This window comes from Sinocyclocheilus anshuiensis, unplaced genomic scaffold (assembly GCF_001515605.1).
Source record: "Sinocyclocheilus anshuiensis isolate Anshui unplaced genomic scaffold, SAMN03320099.WGS_v1.1 scaffold63, whole genome shotgun sequence".
Taxonomy (NCBI): domain Eukaryota; kingdom Metazoa; phylum Chordata; class Actinopteri; order Cypriniformes; family Cyprinidae; genus Sinocyclocheilus; species Sinocyclocheilus anshuiensis.
Genome location: NW_015552625.1, coordinates 2199205 through 2218383, shown reverse-complemented (window position 1 = coordinate 2218383; position 19179 = coordinate 2199205). Strand labels below are relative to the sequence as shown.

Below are 19179 nucleotides of genomic sequence, written 5' to 3'. Positions count from 1 at the left end.
GAGCACCAAATCAGCATATCAGAATGATAATTCTGAAGGATCATGTGATACTGAGGACTGCTAAAAAAAAAAAAAGACCAGGTTTGCCATTGCAGGAATAAATAGCATTTACAAATATTTAAAAATAGAAAACTGTAATTTTAAATTGTAATATATATATATATATATATTTATTTTTTATTTTATTTATTTTTTTTTTACTGTATTTGAGATCAAATAAATGCAGCCTTGGTGTACATAACAGACTTTCAAAAACTCTTACTAACCCCAAATTGTGTACTACTGTTACTACTTGTGACCGATTTGTCCAAATTAAACTGAAAAGGTGGGAAATTCTCAGGACGGCTTTATTTAAACAAATCTGATCTTGTACCTATACAACATTACCTGTATTCAGTCTTTCTTTAAATAAAATGCCATTATTTTATTCAGTGACTTCCATGAAATTCAATACTAAAATCCCTCTCCTTCTATGCCTTATCTTTAACCAGAAGATGGCAGTGTCCTCCAAAAAGATTTTTAAAAAATCATAATCTGTTATATAATATTCATTTGGTCTTCTATCAATTTGGATCTTGCAATAATACTTTATTATTAGTGGTGAAGTGGTCTTTCCACAATTAAACTAAGTGTGTTTCTAAGATACACTTTTGGAATAGATTTTTTTTTCTATTAATCTGAAGCAGGAAAGGTAACAGACAGGCATGAATCATTGGGTCAATCTTGCTAAATCATCATTAATTAATCTCCATCACATCATTACTTCTTCAGTTACTTCATCAACATTTTCTGCCTTTAATTTAAAATAAACGTCCACTTCAGACTTGATGTCTTCACAAGTGGATTTTGTACTTGTAATCCTCCTGAAAGCATGAAGCTAAAGTATGTTGTGATGAGAGGGCAAGTGGCAGTAAAGAGCTTTCATCTGATTCATTGTCTTCAAGTGCTTTGCATTTAACTCATACAATTAGAAAAACTCCTTTGGGTTTTTGAATAGATGCATTCATGCTTTCATGCAAACAAACAAATCAAAAGCTTATATGTAAACACTGAGTGTGATAATGTGGCAGGGAGTGCATTTAAATATGCTCACTGTAGATAAAACCAACCCAAAATAATAGCCACAGTTCATAGTTCCATTGGACTCATTCACTATGTAGTAATCGAATATGCTTGAATAATATCTTGGGTGGCTTCCACCGATTCCAAGGACTTCCAACATAATCAATCAAATAAATATTCATAATTTGTTAATAAACAGTGGGTTTATTTAGTTACATCAACTTTTTTATATTGTATACCAGGTATACAAGGCAGTATAGTGTCACTCTTAAAATAAAGGTTATTTGTTGACATTGATGGTTCCATGAAGGACCTTTAAATCCATAGAATCCTTTCTATTATACAAAAGGGTTTTATAGCAGGAAAATATTCTTTAGATTTTTAAAATGTTCTTAACACCAAGAAAAAAAAAAGCTCTTTTAATGTGTCTTCACTGAAAGGCTCTTTAGGGAACCGAAAATGGTTCTTCTATGGCACTGCTGTAAAAAAAAACAAAAAACTTTTGGAACCATTATTTTTATGTGTGTAGGAGTTTCAGCACCATTCGTGAGACGTTTCAAGCATTAAAGGGTTAGTTCACCCAAAAATGAAAATTAGTCCATGTTTTACTCACCCTCAAGGCATCGTAGGTGTATATGACTTTCTTCTTTCAGACAAATTCAATCGGAGTTCCAAGCGTTAGAATGGGGGTAGGGGGGTGTTTTTGTTCAACAGTCCAAAAGTAGTTTAATAAAGCGCATCAATTCATATTAAAATGTGCATTACACGGCACCGGGGGTGAATAAAGGCCTCCTGTAGTGAATCGATGCATTTTTTGTAAGAATATTATCCATATTTAAAACGATATAAACACCCTTTTCTCACTTCTCCTAACTGACATAGGTGGAGGCCGTACAGGTGTACCGACGAAGCATGCTACCTATCAGATTGTGCTACCAAAAATATATTTACATTGTTTTAAGGGTAAGTTTAGGGTAAGGGTAGGTGTGGATGGGTAGGTAGGGGTAGGTATGGAAATTTAAAAAAGCCTCAAACCACATGAATAAGATGCTGGTAGCACAATCTGAGAGGGTAGCACAAATCGTCAGAACATCGGCGGATGATGTAAGTGCGTAGCGCACGCGGAGGTGATTAGTGACAGAAGATAGAGATAGAACAAAACAAAACGCCAGTCATGAATTAGAAGCACAAAATGAGGATTTGTAAAGAAAAATGTCAGAGGATTTAGATATAAGCCAAGAGGAGACAAATTTTTCTTGGCTAAAATTAAGGAATCTTTGCTTCCTTTGATCCTGTAAACAAACGTGCTGCGTCCCAGTGTGCCTACTTATACTACGCCCTTTATACGAAGCATGTACTCTTTTGGTGAAGAAAAAGTACACACTTTTGAGTGTGTTAGTAGGGGAGTAGGCAAGCTTTGGGACATACTATCATGTCACACAATTGCGTCTTTAAAGGACCGCTGAAATAGTAGACCATCCGGGGACTTTTGGCATACTCTTTTCAACATACTATGCTTTGGGACACACTTATTATAATCTAACATACTATTTAGGATGGATAGTATGAACATTGCGACGCAGGTATGGTCTTTGCGAGACTCACATGCGCATGCGCTGCGCCTACATCCTACGTCATCCGCCGGAAAGGCAGTCTCTCATGAACGACAGTCAGCGGAAGTCACACAAAACTGTTTATATCGTTTTACATATGGATATATATATTTTTTTACAAAAACGCATCGATTCGCTACAGGAAGCCTTTATTCATCACATTTTAATATGGATTGATCGCGCGCATCCGCCACGTTTTTTTAATGCGTTTTATTCGTGTTTGTAGTTCTGGACCGAATCCTTCGCCAAAGCACAATGGATTGTGGGCAATTTTAGCCATTCAAGTGTGCCCAGATCCACACTTCAAAAATCGACCTGAAATAGTAGACCATCCGGGGACTTTTGGCATACTCTTTTCAACATACTATGCTTTGGGACACACTTATTATAATCTAACATACTATTTAGGATGGATAGTATGAACATTGCGACGCAGGTATGGTCTTTGCGAGACTCACATGCGCATGCGCTGCGCCTACATCCTACGTCATCCGCCGGAAAGGCAGTCTCTCATGAACGACAGTCAGCGGAAGTCACACAAAACTGTTTATATCGTTTTACATATGGATATATATATTTTTTTACAAAAACGCATCGATTCGCTACAGGAAGCCTTTATTCATCACATTTTAATATGGATGGATGCACTTTATTGAACTACTTTTGGACTGTTGGAACAAAAACACCTACCTACCCCCATTCTAATGCTTGGAAGAGCCAGGACAATTTTTAATATAACTCCTATTGGATTCGTCTGAAAAAAGCAAGTCATATACACCTTGGATGCCTTGAGGGTGAGTAAAAAATTGTTTTTAAAAAAATCATTTTTGGGTGAACTAACCCTTTAAAATTGACATGTAATTACACACTTTAGCTTTCCATCTAGTAGTTATTTTATGCAATGAAACAAACACAAAGTCTACATTATGTAAAAGTAGCCCTCACAGCCATCATTATGAAGGGTGAGGAGGGTTTTCATTATCACACAAGCCTTCAGCATTGATGCCTTCCTGTGAAAATCACAAGAACCATCAAACTGGATAATCTTGCTGTTGAACAGAATCCAATGGCCTTGTTGGATTTGATTGCATCTTTCTTGACACTTGACATCGGTTCAAAGGTGCCCAGTAACTCAAAAGAAGCCACAGGCACGGGACCAAGAATCATCGGCAATGCCATGAATAGGAAATCACATCTGATTGAGTTTGAAGGGTTTTTCAGACATTTAACCAGGCAACAACATTTGATTAACTGCTGGCTCCTCGGCACTCCCTCCAGACGACTCTCACTAAAGGATTTCAGTTGGTTATAAATAGCATTGATCTTTCACATCAGTATAATGAGTGCATATTTTGTCTCTCCATTTCCATACCCTTGGGAAGAAGGCATTTGCCATAGAGAGGCACTCGACCGTCACGGTGAAGCTCCTGTGAAATAGTCAAAGTTTAAAGATGCTCTTGTTGTTTAATATTCATAGTTTCTGTGCACAACATGACATGATGACAGGCTGGTGTAACATTTATAACCATAGGGAAAGGGAAGGTCAGTTAACTTATAGTACTGACATTTTATTGTGTGTTCAGAACTCAAGACAGCACAGTGATGATTTTTGATCTTAGACATCAGTTATTATGACCATGGCCTGAAATTTATATCTCAAAAGGATTTGTGTGTGCGCAGATACTGATATTGAGTAATACTTTAATTCGTCTGCCAAAGGACATGATTAATGAGTCCAAGAAAGCCTCATTTAGATCAGTGAGGGCTGTAGACAGCAAGACCTACAGTCCTCTTCTACGTCATTATTAACTGAGCCCAAGGAGGTAATTATGATCTCGTCTATTTAAAGAACACGCTCAAATGAGGAAAGACCTCAGCTTATTAAATAAATAAAGACCTCCTGCTGGAGAACGTGGGCTGGCATCGTAATACAAATTGTCTGTAATTCAAATGTATGATCATAAAGATCCATTGCAAAAATCTTTAATTCATACATGCAGGAAAAAAATTCCGCTCTGCAATTAATGGTGCTTTCTAAGGCAAAAACATATTATTGGACTATTTACAATATTATTAATCTTACATTTTCAGAATCACTGACCCTAAGTATACACTTTGTTATGGAACTTATCCAGCATTGTTTGTGCTCTAATTTTGTGCCTTATTCATTAAGAACAACTACTACTTTTGTATGCCTTCATACAATTATTAAAGTGATGATGAAATGGAAATAGCAACTAGTCTTTTCTTCTGTATTGTTTAACTTTAACTGACAGATGATAAATAGCCTCTAAATTATCTTAAATTTGGGCTTTTTTGATTTGGACCAGTGAACACCCTAGCAACCATTTAGAACATCTTAGCAACAGAATAGCAATGCTCTGGCAACCACTCTAGCATGCCAGCATTGTGATTGCAGGTTTTTCATGCACAAACATCTCTTTTCTGCTTTTCCTTTCACTGTTTTCTTCCGAAATGTAAAAATCTAGTTTCAATTACAATTTATATTCTTACTTAATGAGGTCAGAAATGCTTCTTGATATCTTTCTGAACCACTGCACTGTGTGTTGTGTTTCCATAAGCCTATGGAAAAATCCTATTGTCTTTTTGTCAAGGGACCAGTGTGATGCTAACAGCCGATCCACCTACAAAGTGACTTCATAGCTCTATTGTCATTCGCAATACTTCATGGGATTGTAGCCTAACTCTTAAAGCCATTAGGTAGCCTTGTACCTTGTCTTGTACCTTTGTCTTTTTGTCCAATAATGAACTCACTGGATGTTAAGTAATATTACGGTAAAAAAAGTGGAAAAATCTAAACAATAGCTAATGTTCACAAACAACTTTAGGGTTAGCAGACCTATCTTGCAATATCATTCACTATTCCTCTAACCTCTGGAGTTGGATTATCAGCAAATGCTGCCACACTGTTACATTTGAACAGGTAAGACCTACTTCTTCAAGTGTTCCTGAAACAAAAACAAGTGTATAAATACTGTATATGGCTTGCTATTGGACTTCCTAGGGCATAGCATGAAAGGGCACAATTTTCTGACCTAATCAAAATGACAGGTAGTTTGTGGTCACATTTAGAAGGTCCCACGTTGTTACAGTCTCCACTAAAGACTGCCAATCATATACATACAACACTTCACAGGACTCGTAGGCAAATGACTGCTTGATTTGTAGAGGTAGTGCCATTAAGCTCAGGGGGGTTGATTCATATTTCCTCTAGCCTGGAGAGGAAGCTTAATTATATACTTGTAAACAGCAGGGCAGCGCTAAGGACGGATGAGCTCCTAGTCAATAAGAAGCTGTCTTCAATCTAATAAGGATGATGTGAATTTGGATGATGGGTTGACATTCCTCCTATAAACATTCCCATGTCCCACAGACACAAAGATGTAAGAAGAAGTCATGATTTTATTTTTTTTTATAAGCATGAAGCACTCTCTAAATGCATAGCACACCCTATGAAAAACAAACACAAAAACCCAATAAATCCCAGCAACTGCATATAGAGTCGTTGATTTTAGGTTTCCTCTAAGGATGCGTTAAGACTCTCCTAAATGAAATGAGGTTCTTTTTAAAAAGGGACACTTGGTGAAATTTTACCGGCACATAAATGACCTGGCCATGTTTCTGCCATCATCTTCCAATTGTATGTGAGAAGAAAGGGAAAAAATTAGGGGGAAAAAGAAATAATATAAAAAAATATATATATATATAATAAAATTGCGCTATAAATTCTTGTAAATTACACATGACAAACTTACATTCCTTTTATGCCTTCTCTGTATAGAGGTCACTTCTGCTGGATGACACTGCACTTCATAAAAGTTGAATTTTCTATGAAATTCTCTTTCACCCTTACTATAAAAGAAATATGAACCTTTGAGTCCCAGGCTGCAGTCAAGACTTTTTCACTACCTTTCCTAAAAGCCTCTTTTCACTCCACAGGAGAACTTAAAAGTTTCATTCACATGCAATAGAAGCAGCCTATCAAAAATGCACTTTTCTTTGATGAAATGTAAGCAAGTGGGACTGATTTTAACGTACCTCCTCACAGTGATCAGATCAGAACTTCTCCTACAATGGTTTGTGATTGCAGCAACGGCAGTGGTCATCATCACTCCTCCTTCTTTTGACAAACCAAAAATCAAGAGGCACATTTTAGAAGATGCTGTGTTGAGATGACTGCAAGAACCCATTTGATTTCTTCCTATTTTGACATTCAGAAACATTTATTTAAAAAAACTTTTTATGGTAAATCTGGTACAGAGCTCGGCTTGATGTTCTAACCTATTAGGCAACATGGGGAGAAATTACTGAGGAAGCTGTAATCTAACTCAATATATGAATAGGAGCTATAATACTTGATATTTCTTTATACATTATCATATTTTATGATCATATTTATACGTACAGAAAATGTTTTAAAGACCAAACTGATCCTCCTTTTCATACATGTAAAAGTTATGAAACAGAAAGGATGCCCAATCACAAGCATTAATGAGAACGTCAAACATACTTTATCAAAACCTGTGGAACTTATTATAAAAACAGTGACTGTATTTGTTTACTGTTTTAAAAGAGATGGAAATGGAACAAATAAGTCGGTAAAACACAGACTGCCACATATTGACCATACCAGACCATGTCTAAAGTGCAATATTGAGAGTGCCGCAGTCCCCCTGCAAACACAACAACCAGCATGACAGAGAACAGATAAGAAGATCCACTGAAGCAGCAAAACACAGCTCTGTAAACATCATTTATTCATTCATTCTGCAGGACACTCACTGTGTTCAGGGCAATACTCAAGCTTTAACAGTCAGGTCAAGATATAGTCATTGAAATCACATTAAAAAAAAGAACAGAAAAATGTTAAGGCTTAATATTATTATTCACTTCAACCTGCTTGTTTACAATTATCTTTCACTGAAAAATGTGAATGTGAATGCAATATTTTGAGCATTTAAATAAGTATGCCATCAGATGATTCTCTTGTCATTTGATGACAAGAAACATCCATCTTATGTTTATTATAAAAACAGGTCAAGATATGCAGTTAACTTGAATTATTTTCATGCTTAAAAAGACACAGCAGACAACAGAACAGAAGAGAATATAAAAACCATCACCATTTGGCAACAACAACAAAAAAAGAAAGTGGAAAAAACACTTTAAAAGATTTTTACAGCAAGACATACACATGCAGCTCTGACAGAAATATGTTGAGTTTGAAAAAGAATCTAGACAAAATAAAAATATCATGAGAAGCACAACATGTAAACGATGGACATTAAAATTCCCAGATTACAAAATAATCAGCTCATAATAAGCAGTATTTTATTAAAATTAAGAGGAACAACCCATTTCAGGTAAAGACTCAATCTGAAGTAAAACAATTATAAAATAAAAAAAGTTTTACAGCAAATATGGTGAACTACAGGATTGGATTTACACAGCTTTTAAATGTGGAAATGCAGGATTTATATTATTACTCATCTTAGACACAATGTACAAAGGAAACAGCACTCTTATTATGATCGATGTAGCTGCTGTTTTCGTAGACTTTAATGGTAGAAGTTCACTTAAGTGAGGAGCACTGTTTGCACTGGAAAAAAGAAACCTTGACTTGTATTACATGAGACTGACAGGGTGCCAATTTTCAAAACAGTTTCCCTGTTAAACACAACTAAGCTGTGTTAAATCTAAAGGCATTCTGACTCTGTCAACATGACGCAACTTTAGTGCACTGCTTCAGATCTGATTTAGTCCTGAGACAGAAGGTCAGTCCTAGTATCATTAAATTTTGACAAAAAACTACCAATTTTCAGCTGACAGATGAAATAATTAATCCTGGGAGTAACAGTGAAAACGATATTGACAGTATAAAAATTGCTTGCATCAGTGTGTCTGTGGCTGATATTACAAAAGTAACAGCACGGTTGAGTTTTGCAGAGCTACAAACAGTTCATTTCACCCACAGCACATGATAGTACCTATAGAAATCCTTTTTTTTTTAATGAGTTAGCACTCAGTCAATTAAAGGCATGCATTTGCAGCATTTGGCCCACTTGCTTTGGTACTTGGTCTCCTGGGTTCCGCCGTCCAGCAGACCATCCATATAGTGTCCATACTCCTCGATGGCATCTTCCACACGGGTGATATAAAGCCAGGTAAAGATCACACCAAAAAACTAAAAAAACAAAACAAAAACTTTTACTTTTGGACAACAAAATTGTCTTCTGTGGAAGCACCCCACAGCATTACAACTGGATTGAGATCTGGACTGTGACTTTGCCCTTCCAAAACCCTCAACAGATGACCATTCTGCACAATTTGTGCAGCTTGTTTTTTAATGGTTGCCTGATGCACACTCTCATTAACTCTTGCTAGAGCTGCCTGCAAATCTATTGAAGGCACCCTTAGGTTCTTTGAGACTTCCTGATGCATTTGCTCTTGGGGTGAATTTGGTGAAATGGTCTGGCTTGGCTATATTGGCAGTGGTCTGAAACATTCTCCATTCATTTTGCATACAATGGCTTTCAATCCCTTTTCAGATGCATATCTTTCAACAGTCCTTCTTCTTTGAGGTTCAAGCGGTTCTTTTATTTTCGATATAATGATACCATGTACTTCAATGCTTATGACCAAACTAGACCAGTTTACTGAGGTTTATATAAGGTGTGGCCAGGGTTGCCAGGTCTGCGTAACAAAACTAGCCCAATAGCCAATCAAAGAAAAATGTCTCATTCACGCTCGTCCATATAATGGCAATGAATGGCGACCACCATCAAGCTTAAAATACGATGCATCATCACATCACAAGTATCACAGAATGATCCCATGCGACACGTGTCATAAAATCCAAGTGTTCTGGGGGTATACGATAGGGTTTGGTGAAAAACAAAACAAAATGTAATATATTATTTAATGAAAATTCTTACTTTGGCCATCACAGTCATGAGACTCTATTAGCACAGCTGTTCACACAATCAAGATTAATAAAAGCGTGACAAAATCTATCTACTCTCTTCACTTAGGTTAATATATATGTTGTGTTCATCAAAACAAATGAATGCGTTCCTATCGGTCAACTGTCATTCATGACAATCAGGTTCCAGTCTGGAGATATTCAACTCAGTGAAGAAAAGTACATGGATACTTTTTTTCTGGATTTCATGTCACGTTTTTATTCGTCTCGATTTCTCGCAACTTAGATAAGTCGACATGTGAGATCGTTGTGTGATACTTTTTGCATCTTTTTTAAAAGCTTGATGCTGGTCGCTATTCACTGCCATTAAATGGAAGAGTGCATGTGGGACATTTCTTTAAATTTCTCCTTTTGTGGTCTGAAAAATAAAGAAGGGCATACAGCATTAGAACGTCACAAGGGTGAGTAAATGACAACTTAATTTTCATTTTTGGGTGAACTTTCTCTTTAATCTGCACACTTCATACTGCAGCTATACAATTTGTACAGTAATATAAATCTTGTAATAAACAACTGGGATGTTTCACAGTGTGGGTAGACTGACTAATGACTTTCCCCAACAGTGAATCGCCATTTATGGAAAAATACGAAACTAATTATGAAAGCTTCTCGGTTTCAAGAATTTTCTTGCAAAAAAAAAAAAAAAGTCTTGCCGCTCCTTCCCACTCGAATAAACATATTTGCACACATGCACACAAACATCAGACTGAAAAACGATCAGATGGAAACATTACAATTCAATATGATGTGAATGTTAAAGTCATTGCTGGAAATGCTATATTAAAGTCTTTCTCAACAATACCTGTGCTTATCACAGATACAGCTCTATATCTTCTGGCTTCATTTCCTGTGAAACAGCCTACAGACAGGGACTGTCTGACCTAATAGAAACGTAGCCCTGTTCCCAGCACCTCTAATGTACTGGAGCCTTTATAAGAAAGACTTAAATTACATTTGGTGTGCATGTGCTTTCTGTGTTGGTGGGTTATTATCAAAGGTGCAGCATTATTTAAATGACTACAAAAAGGATTCAGAATTTATGTGATTATGATAATCTACACCTGGGACTGTGCTGTGGTGTTTTTCAGGGCATCAAGGCACCTCTTTAACACCGGTTAAAGTGGGGGGACACACAGAAACAGCTGCACATTACAGGCTGCTTTTGAAAGTGAATCGGATTTCTAGACTGCTAATTTGTTGAAAACCCATCTACTCATGGTACTCTTTTGAGAAATATTGAAATTCATTCAAACCATGCCTCTCTCACCACCCACCTCTTAATCAGTGTGGAAAACACTTAATGTGAGGATACTTTTTAAAAGGTTTCTTAATTACACTGAATGTATGAGTGGGCACAGATAATGATGAAACTGAATAAAGACTAGATGAAATATCCTCATAAATCAAATTCTTGGTCTTTTGAGGAGAAAAATTATTGCCTTTTTTTGTTTTGGAAAGTTCTGTCAAAGTAAATATATGAATATGAATAATAACATATTAATAATGCTAATAATAATTAGTAGTAGTAGTAATATTTAGTAATAGCTAAATGTATTACAAACTTTAAATATAGCACATTTACACAATTAAATCTAATAACGTCCTACTAAAGTGAAAATTAAATAGAATTTGGTTCACATTCTTTTCTAAGAATGAGTAAGAAAAACTGAGTGCTAGGGTACTACCGATTTTGTGACATTCAATGCAAAAATGCATGTCTGAGTGAGACAAACCCCCACCCCCCACAACCTGCACCACCCTTGTGAAAACCATCTAAAACTACAGTAATTGCTGTCACAACTCTTATCTCGAACTCCTCAAACACTTTGAAAGGTTCTTACAGCCAAAGAAAAATGTCATTTTTGTTCCTGGCAAGCTAACAGACTTTTAATTAAAAGTGATAAGAGCATGTATATTTCATGTAAAGTAGATAATTTGTATTATTAAAAAGTCTTATGCAGACAATCTGAATCTTCTTCACTGATAACCACAAGTCTTACCTGAGGAACTAAGATGCCCAGAAGAAGTCCAGCCATGATTTTATAGTTGTCCATGAACCAAATGAAGACAGCATTAGTGCAACCACGGGTGTAGATCAAATCTATATTTTCTATCCTCTGCGGGCAAAGGTCAGGCAATAGAAATGTTATTACATTGCAGTGTCAAAAAACTGCCATCACTTTATGTCTCATTAACAACTAGTGTTATAAAGTGATTGATTGAAAATGAGAGATAATTGGATGCAGTTATAAGGCAGATCCTCATTCATCTGAGGTGTTGCATATCCTCACAGCCTGTTAAAATTCAAAGGTGTTTCTCATCGCTCTTCTCAGATGATCAGACCTTTGACCCCTCCAAATGAATGTATTTATACCAGGTGGATTGACACAGGACACACAGCACTTATATCAGAATGCACTTATAAGCTACGTTAACTTTCTTCATTCAAGGAGGTGTGATCAGGGCACATACCTCTTTCTCCAGGGCCTTGTATCCACACAAAGTATTAACAACTTCAGAAGGCTGTAATACACAAGCAAATGCAGTCTTAATATTTTTATAAAAGTAAAACACCTAGATGCATACAGTAGCTAATGGTTTATTCAGCTGTGAGATTATGTAAGTGTACCTATTTGGCAAACAGCAAAACCTCTTGTGGGGAAGACATTTAACATTCACAACCCGCTGTATCATAGGTATGAAATTACACTTGGTGCTGATTAATGACTAGCCTACTCTCTACATAACAGGTTTCCATTACACTACTTTTGATCCCTGTTTTGTCATTCTAAGTTATAGAGGTATTAGTCTTAAACTAATGTGGTGATAAGACTACTAAGCTTTATAAATGAAGCTGAAGTCATTTTGTGAGTAACTGTACACATTTTGATTACTTTTAAATGGTTAGTTCACTCAAAAACTAAAATTCTGTCATCATTTACTCATCCTAATGTCATTCTAAATTCATAAGACTTTGGTTCGTCTTTGAAACCCAAATGAAGATATTTAATGAAATGATAGATTTATATCCCGTCACTGAAAGTTCAAGCAACTTTCAGTCAATGTGCTCTATGTATGTGCATTGATAAATGTTTCTAAGTAAATAGACGCTTAAATTAAATCTATTCATCATATAAAGTGATAGCGTCTCTTCATAAAAGTTGGACTGAACTGCTTGATTCATATGGGTTTCTTTCCTGATCTCTTTATGAACTTTTTCGGTTGTATGAACTTTCAATGGAGGGACAGGATTCTATCAGATTTCATTCAAAATATTTTACCTTTTGATTCAAAGATGAACAAAATCATAAGGGTTTGGAACAACATGAGGGTGAGCAAATTATGACAATTTTAATTTGGGGGTGAAGTATCTCTTTAAATCAGTGTGGCATGACCTCATTTAAATGGAAAACGTTCCATATATAGAGTTTTCAATGTAATATGTTTACCGATGACAGCAACAATTTACATTTGGAAAACATACATCAGGAGACAATCCAAAAAGACAAACTGATGTGTGGATTGAGAATTTAAAAAATCCTTTCATCTCAACATATTTAGCTCAAGGACATTAAACAATGTGTGATTTTTATTTAATATGAGGTCTACAAAAAAATAGGCAGATAAGTTATCAACATCTTGTTTCATTTTGCAACAACTGTGTATCTAAGACGATAAGCAGACATTGTTGCAACTAAAGCACCTTGAGGAAATTCAGTCAAAATGACTGTGATATCAAAACCTTGTAAGCACCATGCCTTAGGATAATATACTTTATCACTTAGGAAAAAAATGTAGCAGAATCAAATCAAAGATGAGAATCAAATGTCAATATATTTGCATTTGCACTGGGATTTTTGTTTTTGGAAGATGCATCTGCCAAAATATTCTACAATTTATTTCTTCATACACTGAGCTGGTGAAGTGATATAAGATTTCATATCTTGTAATCTGATTTAGAAGCAAAGAAACAACAATCAACAAATTGATCTCCATTCTCCATCAGGCTTAATGGAGTGGGATTAAAGATCATTTCATTGGTATTAAAGGTAATGCCCTCAGATTACATTCTGATATTTGATTTCAGACAAAACTTTCTGATGTAATCTTCATATATAGACAGCAGCATTGCTTTGTCTTAAGGTGGGCGTACACGGTGCGATTCTGAAGGTCGGAACATCGTGAGCTCTGGCACATGTCACGATTGAGTTTATCCGCAGCATCCGATTTTTTTTGACATGTTTGAAAATTATCGGGAGGACGGGAGGTGCTCGTAACGTCTCGGATCGGCCCGTAATTCTTCTCACACGGTACGAGCCGTGACCATGCGAGCATCTGCGATTTTCTCCCGAGAGAAAAAAATCGCCTGCGAGCTCGTACGACAGCAAAAATCGCACCGTGTATGCCCGCCTTTAGACTGAAGTAGTGATGAGGTAATGCTTGTCCATAGGTAATCTGCACACAGCTGGACGTCGACAAACAAGCTCTGTGCTTTTTCCAAAACTAATGAAAAATGAATGTCCTTTTTGACTGTAAGACCTGCTTTAGTATCGCACTTTAGAGGACCTATTTTTTAACTGTCCTATGCAACTCCAAAAATGGGTTCTTTTAATATTCAGGTAAATGTAATTTCAAGCTGGATCTTGTTACGAATGCTCTGGCTTGTGTTGAGAATGACAAGAAAATAAATGCGCAAGAAACTAACAAAAATAGCTTCCGTCTTTATCAGCACATGGTGTAACAATATCTTCCAGACACTTCCAGACTTGCAGATGGGTCAATTCCTGTTAAGCAGCACATTTTCACATCCCCATCATATGTCATATAATGGACTTTATAAGACATTTCAGATTTGGGGAACACAAAAAATATATTTAGATTTTTTTCTATGCAATGAAAGTGAATGAGAGCTAATGTTGTTTGCAGCATTCATCAAATTATCTCCTTTTGTGTTCCAGAACAGGTCACACAGGTTTAAAATGACACGAGGATGAGTAAATTATGACAGAATTATTAACATTTTTAGGTGAACTATGACTTAACAAAAGCCAGGTCCCTTCCACCAGGAAGTGACATCATTTTTGGCACGACAAAGGCAGCACAAATATTCCAGCCTAAATTGATACTTGTGTAAACGAACTCTCAACCCCTCACTGGGCAATGGCTAGCTCTAGCTCTTTATTTCCATCCTGTTAGACAGCTTGTTCATGCTATTGCCATTGTGTAAATCATCAAGCTATCAATCAATGCTTCATCAGAGCATATTTTTGAAAGTCTAGTACCCATTTATAGACATACTTCTTAAAATATAACACAATAATATTCACTTTCAGCAGTTATAGATTTCAAATGTACACAACACAGGAATGAACCAGATAACACAGGATCATTATGAGCTCAACGTTTTCCATAAACGAACAAAAGTAAAGCAAAGCAACTGGGTATTATAAAAACTGGAAAACCTGAGCAGAAACACACTTCATGCATCATTTCAAAAGTATGATGTGTGGACAGTTCTTTCCCAGTTCACTGGATGTAGTGCCATTGTTTTTGCACCTGTAAAATTTGGAATGTGCCATTTATTTGTGAAACTGAAAGCAGATATGAGCAGAGCTTAAACGGGACTAAACAAAATGGGGAATGCCGAGAAACACAAAATGACCATTTATTTTTTTATGCTTTCCATCTGCCCACATTTCTCCCTTTAGATCTCCTTTCAAGTGAGCAAACAGTAACCTCTTGAAAGACTCACAAAATAAATAAATGCTTTTGTTTCCCGTCAAGTGAACCAGGGCTGATCTAAATTTAGAATTTAAGTATTTGCTTCCATTCAATTTAAGCGCTAACACTTAAACTACACTTAAAAATGCTAGGATTATATTTCGTTAACAGAAGGTTTATTTATGTAGGTTATTCGACAGCCGACAGCAACGACTATGCCAAAGTTTACAGACATACAGCAATATTTGTTTATGAAACATTTTCAAAAAGATCCTGGAGATAAGAGGACTTTGCAATAACATGAGCTAACCTTCTGCGTTAACAGGACACCAAATTAATTCATGACTGCAGCTTCAGACATATTAATTTGATTATTTGATCTAATGTGCACACCAGATTTTTATTTTTTTGAAAGATGTGTCTGTAATATTGGAAGATATTATTACAATTTAAAATAGCTGCTTTTTGTTGTTGTTTTTGACATATTTTAAAGTGTAATTTATTCCTGTGATGGCTAAGCTGAATTTTCAGCAACCATTACTCCAGTCTTCAGTGTCACATGATTCTTCAGACATCATTCTAATATGCTGATTTGAATTTGCTCATGAAAACATTTGTGCTGTTTAATATTTTTGTGGAAACTGTGATTACATTTTTAAGGGTTCTTTGACGCACACAAAGTCCAAAACAACAGCATTTATTTAAAATCTTTTGTAACAATGTAAGAAGTCTTTAATGTCATTGTTGATCAATTTAATGTGTTTTTGCTTTTGAATTAAAGCATTAATTTATTTAAAAACAAACAAACAAACAAAAACCCTTATTGGCTCCAATAAACCCTTACTGACTCCAATGAAAATGGTATTGTGCATGTGCTTTATGACAAACTAGAGTCATATAAATGTGACTCCCCTAGTAAAAAAGTTATATATTTAAAATACATTTATTTCATACTAAGTATAGTTCAAAACTATTAACATATTTACTGACATATTGCTCGAGACTTACTGATATAAAAATTATAATTAAACTTTATTTAGAGTACTACTTGTGCACATTGTACATTTCTTAATATTAAGCCTAAAATGTGTTTTAATGTCACTATTGATTAGGGTTGTATGAACTTTGAATAATATCAGTCTTTAAATGCAAGATATTTTAAGTGTTCCATGAAGTGTACTTGCAAATGTTCCACTTTAGCACAAGTATATCTTTATTTGGACTTCAGCACTACTTCTGCACAATTAAAGTGCATTACGTGCAAAATTAGTTGTTCTAATTTAGCAGACTTCAAGTATACCAGTTTAGTATACTAAAAGTACAATTGCAGGGTATTTATATTAAGTACATAAACATGTAAATGTATTTGTAGTATATTTAGCATGAAATAAATGTATTTCAAATACATTTTAGTATTTTTATTTTTCACTTGTTATTTTTATCTTTCACTTTTCTTGTTGTAAGAGTTGTGTTAAACAGCAAACATAACATAACGACCAGTGTGTGCATGTGTGTATAGGTTGACACTGTAAACTGTAGGTTGACATGAAAACATATTCATAGACAAACCTTGCTCTGACAACAGGTGTAAGGCACCGCACACGCTAGAGGACCAGGAGCAGAGCAGTTATGATACATGTTCACCTGCCAGTCCGTGAAGTCGGTTCCCCCACAACATTTGAACTGGAAAAACAAGAATCAAAGCAGTAAAAATCGCTTGTAGATTGAAATATCAGCAAAGCTTCAGACGAAGGCCAATATTATTTGGAAAAGTTGGTTGTTTCCTGATCTGGCACTGCTGAAGACATTACAAAACTACTAGAAGAATATTTGTACATTGCATTTTTAAAAACAACATTTGGGTAATGTACAAATGATTTTAATTTTAGTGTGTCATGAGCTAAATTGCACCTAGGTTGACAGGGCATGAAACACGAGAGTTGAAATGAATAATCCGAGCTGCTCTGTATACATTTATTGAGCCAAAACTTTCAGAGGACAAGCATGAATAAATATTAGGCTCCTGTCTTCCCTCAATGAATGGCACAATTCATATTCCAGCACCACAGCTCATTTAAATGGCAGTGAATAACACTAGAGGTAATTACTTAAGCAATTGCTTGATTTTCTCATAAGAAACACATCTCATACTAATGTACAAGAATTCTATGACAATCAGCTTAAGGAAAACAAAGAGCATAATTGTTTGATGATATCCTACTGTGGATAGCTAACAGAAACTAATGCAGCATGGGATGTCAGTCACAAAACAAATAAATGAGGAATGACCAGGACCACTGGGAATGAAGCCACTGGACACAGCAGCCAGACAGAAAACACTAACTATGTTCCGATTCACAGGGTCTTGTGCAGTGTTCACTGCTCTCTACACTACTGTGAAGGGGATATTTGTAAAAATCCACTTTACTTAACAAAACTGGCTCATTTGGAATGATTTTTTTTAGTGTGAACACTGTAGAAACTAGATTACTTAAACTGAATAGAATAACATAATTACTTTTCACTGCTTATTTTAGCCAAAATTTGTGTTGTACTGAGGGGGAGCAAAATGAGCGTCAGGTTTCTTTCTCTCTCTAAATCTTGTGAATTGATATTCTGATGTAGACTTGCTTCCTGTGATGTTTTCATTATCCTTCAGATTGAACACATCTTCCCTCTATTGGAATCTTATTCAATATAATTATCCTGTGAAGCAGAAACAAATACCCACTGTGTCGTGTTGAGCTTTTTGGTATACTGTGTTTGACAGGGAAAAAAAGAAAGAAAAATTTCAAATACTAAAAAAATTGAATAATAAAAAAAAAAACATTCAAACCACAATGAAAGACTGCTGTGACAGGCACTGAATGTGGTTTAAACAGAAATATATAAAATAATCCCTTTTTCTTAACAATGGACCAAACAGAATGTGCTAAACCTTTTCCTTTCGACCATCACAGAGTGAGGAATGATTACTAGAAATTGACTGTTCTTTAGAGGTGCCGCTCTACTTAATTTCTTTAAAGTCAAGTCAAAAAGGAGCTTGTTAATAAAATGAAATTGCTGTAATATTTCTGTACATAACTGAGAAACAGCTGGCTGTAATTACTCACATTAAACAGGTACGTGCAGATGCTCAGGGTGAGGTTGTGCAGCTGGTGGACTGGCACAGAGTCATTCTCATGCGCCTGAATGCACCTCAGAGCCACTGGGCTCACTTAGAGTGTTTCCATTGAAATGTCTGAGCATTGAAATGTTGTAGATGTGTCTGCTGGGTTCCTAACATTTTTAACTACAGTACAAGCAGTGCTCTTTAAATGGACTCGTCCTATAAATAAACACAAAGGAATTTCTAATGGTTGGTTTCAATGTGTTAATTCTGAATGCACTCAAAGAGTTGTTGTTACCTAATTAATGGTCATAAAAAAAGTACATCTGAATTGGCATTACATCTGAGTTACATGATTATAAGGGCCTTGATTTTCGTGGTGTAGAAGTATCCAGTCATTAAAACAGAATTTATAGAGCAGAATGTCATGGAATTTGGAAAATAAGTCCAAATTAGAGCTGTACAATTGATGCTCATGGTTTTTTCAGTGTCTGCTGACTATATGAGTACATCCACATGAACTTCATCTCCAGAGCTGCTCTGAGATCTGCAAATAAATTCTTTAAAGGTCTTCACTATAACATTCAAATAAAAGTTCTGTTTAGCCTGAAAAATTATGGCAGAATTGATAAAAATTCTAAAGAAAAAAAACCGTTTAGCAAAAAAAAAAA

The 19179-nt window shown here is 35.6% G+C and overlaps 1 protein-coding gene across 2 annotated transcripts in view; it reads right to left on the bottom strand.

Annotated features, from left to right (window-relative positions):
- Nucleotides 1-612: 612 nt before the first annotated feature.
- The window catches only part of tspan15 (tetraspanin 15), a 25923-nt gene continuing 7356 nt past the window's right edge, over nt 613-19179 (bottom strand). The window contains exons 5-9 of one of the 2 annotated variants that reach the window (XR_001631683.1): nt 16969-17082; nt 12151-12201; nt 11679-11795; nt 8145-8880; nt 613-625 (exon numbers count right to left, since the gene is read on the bottom strand). Coding sequence is in view for 1 of the 2 variants with exons in the window: in XM_016457977.1 (XP_016313463.1) it covers nt 8719-8880; nt 11679-11795; nt 12151-12201; nt 16969-17082 (444 nt within the window). In the remaining variant the exon portion in view is untranslated. Of the gene's footprint in view, nt 626-8064; nt 8881-11678; nt 11796-12150; nt 12202-16968; nt 17083-19179 lie in introns of those variants that run through there. The other variant, XM_016457977.1, reaches the window with a different exon arrangement.